Source organism: Protobothrops mucrosquamatus, unplaced genomic scaffold (genome assembly GCF_001527695.2).
Source record: "Protobothrops mucrosquamatus isolate PMUCROS unplaced genomic scaffold, P.Mucros_1.0 scaffold11313, whole genome shotgun sequence".
In the NCBI taxonomy this organism is placed as follows: Eukaryota; Metazoa; Chordata; class Lepidosauria; order Squamata; family Viperidae; genus Protobothrops; species Protobothrops mucrosquamatus.
The window spans coordinates 4,019-7,625 of record NW_015397094.1 but is presented as its reverse complement, the minus strand read 5'-3'; the positions used below and the strand labels follow the sequence as shown (position 1 = coordinate 7,625).

Here is a 3,607-nt window from a genome sequence, read left to right as displayed (position 1 = left end):
AAGGACCAACCTTTTTTTTGAGAATTACATGAAAACCAGAAATTCTGACTTGTTCATTTCCTAACAAGCCAGAATCAAAAGGTAAGAATAAATCATGGCCTTTGGTTCTGGTCTTTTAAGACAGAAACAAACCAGGTTGCTGGTAATCCTAAACAATTTGCAGAAGTGTCTTGTTTTATTTAGTTGTTTTTATTAGCAAGAGGACTCAAGTAAGGGCAGTTAAACAGCACATACCAGTATGCTGCTTTTCTCTATAATTTTGTGTAATTCTGAGACATAGCCTACAATACTTTTTTTGCCTTATGGCTTCTTACCACCTTACTATTCAGATTTTTCACACAATGTAATTTGTGTCTTCTGTTTTTATATTATACAGAGATTGTCAGGCCATTATTTTTGTCATTGACAGCAGTGACATACTAAGAATGGTTGTGGCCAAGGAAGAACTTGACACTCTCTTGACTCATCCAGGTAAGGAATCTTGTTATCATTTAGGATCCTTTTTCAGAATAAATAAACTTCCTCTAGGATAGCCTGTCCCTAGCTTGGTCCTTTAGGTTTTTCAACACTGCACCAGTCGGTGCTGTAATAGAGCCCATCCCCCTTGCTGCTGATGGTTCTCTTGTCTTTCCTTCCACGTTTCCCAGCATTGTAGATTTACTTAGTACAACTAGGTCTTTGCACAGGGTATCTATGCATGATAATTTGGGCTGGTTATTTGTGCCTCAAGTGAAATTCTAGATTTATTTGTACTTTGTTTACTCTGTTTTGTACGACATTCTCATGAGTCTACCCCAAGACCAAAGTTCAAAAGAATCTGAATTTTCTATCCTCATTTCCATAGAGCAGTGATGGCGAACTTTTTAGAGACCGAGTGTCCAAACTGCAACCCAAAACCCATTTATACATTGTCGGGTGCCGGGTGGGTGTGGCCCATTGGGTGGGTATGGCCCATTGGGTGGGCGTGGTTGTGCTGGTAACGGCAGACTGGGTGGGACTAAAAAGTTCAATCAATCAATTCCAACTTTGCGAGATTTTCTTTTCCCGCGAGAAGTTGAAATTGATTGATTGATTGAACCTTTTTGGGGGGGGGACACGGCGGTGGAGGCCTAAAGTGAAAAGGTTTTATAAAACCCAGTTGAAGGCCTATGATTGGGGCGACGGCGCATGTGCCCACAGAGAGGGTTCTGCGTGCCACCTGTGGCACGCGTGCCATAGGTTCGCCACCACGGCCATAGAGGGTCACAGGAAAACCATTGCCTGCACAATTCTGATCTTTGTAAATTGCAACATCTGGGTATCTCTTCTAAGATGGCTTTGCTACCCTACCTACTACTAGTTTGGACTGTATTTCTCAGCAGCTGGTTCCTTTAATGTTAATAGTTGATCCTGAAAGGCAGAGGCTATCCACTACTTCAGTATCTTAATTGTCCATTCTAAGGCTGACTGCTGTACCTATTTAGTGTAACATAAATCATAATGTGAATATGCCACATAGTTTGCATGCTCCCAACCTAACATACCTTTTTAAGCAATTAATCCTTGCTTTTCACAGTTGGCAAATATTCTCTAATAGTTATTCTGGTCTATGTGTGCTGCTTTACTGTTGTTTAGAAAAAAGCACATCAATCTCATATATTTTGGCTTTGTTTTGAAAGATAAGTTTTAAAGTTTCTTTACATGAATAAACAGTATATGTTGGTGCATTTAGAGATGTGTTTTCATTTGCAATAGTTTTTGTGCTTAAACATGTGAGTTTGGAGGATTAGTTAGAGATTTTTCCAGAAACAGATATTCCTAGTCCAGTGGTGGCGAACCTATGGCACGGGTGCCAGAGGCGGCACTCAGAGCCCTCTCTGTGGGCACGCGCGCCGTCGCCCCAGTTCTAGGCCTTCAGCTGGGTTTTATAAAACCTTTTCGCTTTAGGCCTCCGCTGCCGTGTGCAAAAAAAAAAAAAGGTTCAATCAATCAGTCAATTTCAACTTCTTGCGGGAAAAAAAAAGATCTTGCAAAGTTGGAATTGATTGATTGAACTTTTTAGTCCCACCCAGTCTGCTGTTACCACCGCAGCCACGCCCAGCCAATGGGCCACACCCCCCAATTGGCCACACCCAGCCAATGGGCCATGCTCACCCGGCACCCAAAGATGCATAAATGGGTTTTGGGTTGCAGTTTGGGCACTCGGTCTCTAAAAGGTTCGCCATCACTGTCCTAGTCTTTCATCTTGAGAGTTGTAGATTTCAAAGAAGATACTGACCAGTGAACAACGTATGTTTCTATTTAAAATAGTTTTCATATATACGGTGACAATTTAACAAATTATTATGTTCTAGATCTTAAACACCGCCGAATACCAGTTCTCTTCTTTGCAAATAAGATGGATCTTAGAGATGCTGTTTCCTCTGTTAAAGTCTCTCATTTACTGACATTAGAGAACATCAAAGACAAGCCATGGCAAATCTGGTAAAATTCTGATTTCATAACTATAAATAAAATAATATTTAATATGAATTAAATACATAATTATATTTTGTATTTGGATTGTGAAAGCAAATTCATTTGATTCCATTGTTCTTTAGCTTTGTTGTGCCTACTAGTTAATAGTATGCAGGTCCAATATATCTATTTACTCTCCATAATTCTTATTTGGAAAGTGTTACTTTCACCAGTGATGAATATGCACAATTTCATTGAATACAAGGTTTGTGCAAAATGGAAGATAGTTGGTTCCTTCCATGCAATCATGATCAAATAGCCAATATATGTATGTATGTATTTTTAAATACATATATTTAATACTAGCTGTACCCGGCCACGCGTTGCTGTGGCTCAGTCTGGTTAAATGGAAAAGAAAGAAAAGAGAAAGCGCACGTTTGTAATATGTTTAATTTCACAATGCTAGCGTGTGTTGCGTTTACGTCCAACAGATGGCGCTGTTTTTCAAAAAAAGCATGTTTTTACCTGTCACAGGTGTGACATCTATACATCTATATAATAGTAGGTATATAAATACACGCGCGTATTCGAATGTAATGTTTTGTCAAAATTTCAAAGCAATCGGTGAAGAACTTTCAGAGATTTAAGATTTTGAACAAACGAACATTTACATTTTTATTTATATAGATGTGTGTGTGTGTACACACACACACACACACACACCTTTTATTTTTATTTTTGGTTTCAATTTGTGTTTCTCCAAAATCAAACAGTTTCATTGTGGCTTACATTTAACTATAGAATTTTATTTATTTTATTTCAGAATATAGCATTAATGCATAAAAATTTACAAAAACAGCATATAAAATGTGTATTAAAATATAAAACATCAGAGCATTTTAAAAACACATAGCACGAGTGATGAATAAAATTATGAATAAAATTAAATTAATTTTATTTAAAAGTTGTTAGTAACTTTTAAAGCGCTCCATGGCAATGGACCTAGGTATTTGCAAGACCGCCTCCTACCAAACACCTCCCTTCGACCAGTCCGCTCCCACAGAGAGGGCCTCCTTAGAGTGCCGTCGGCCAGACAATGCCGGCTGGCGACCCCCAGGGGGAGAGCCTTCTCTGTGGCAGCTCCTGCCCTCTGGAATGACCTACCCCCCGA

General features: G+C 39.0%; 1 protein-coding gene across 1 annotated transcript in view; it reads left to right on the top strand.

Annotated features, from left to right (window-relative positions):
- Positions 1-373: 373 nt before the first annotated feature.
- The window catches only part of LOC107301298 (ADP-ribosylation factor-like protein 6), a 7,244-nt gene continuing 4,010 nt past the window's right edge, over positions 374-3,607 (top strand). The window contains exons 1-2 of the mRNA XM_015830543.1: positions 374-471; positions 2,334-2,463. Of these exons, the coding sequence (XP_015686029.1) occupies positions 426-471; positions 2,334-2,463 (176 nt within the window). The 5' untranslated portion in view covers positions 374-425. The remainder of the gene's footprint in view (positions 472-2,333; positions 2,464-3,607) is intronic.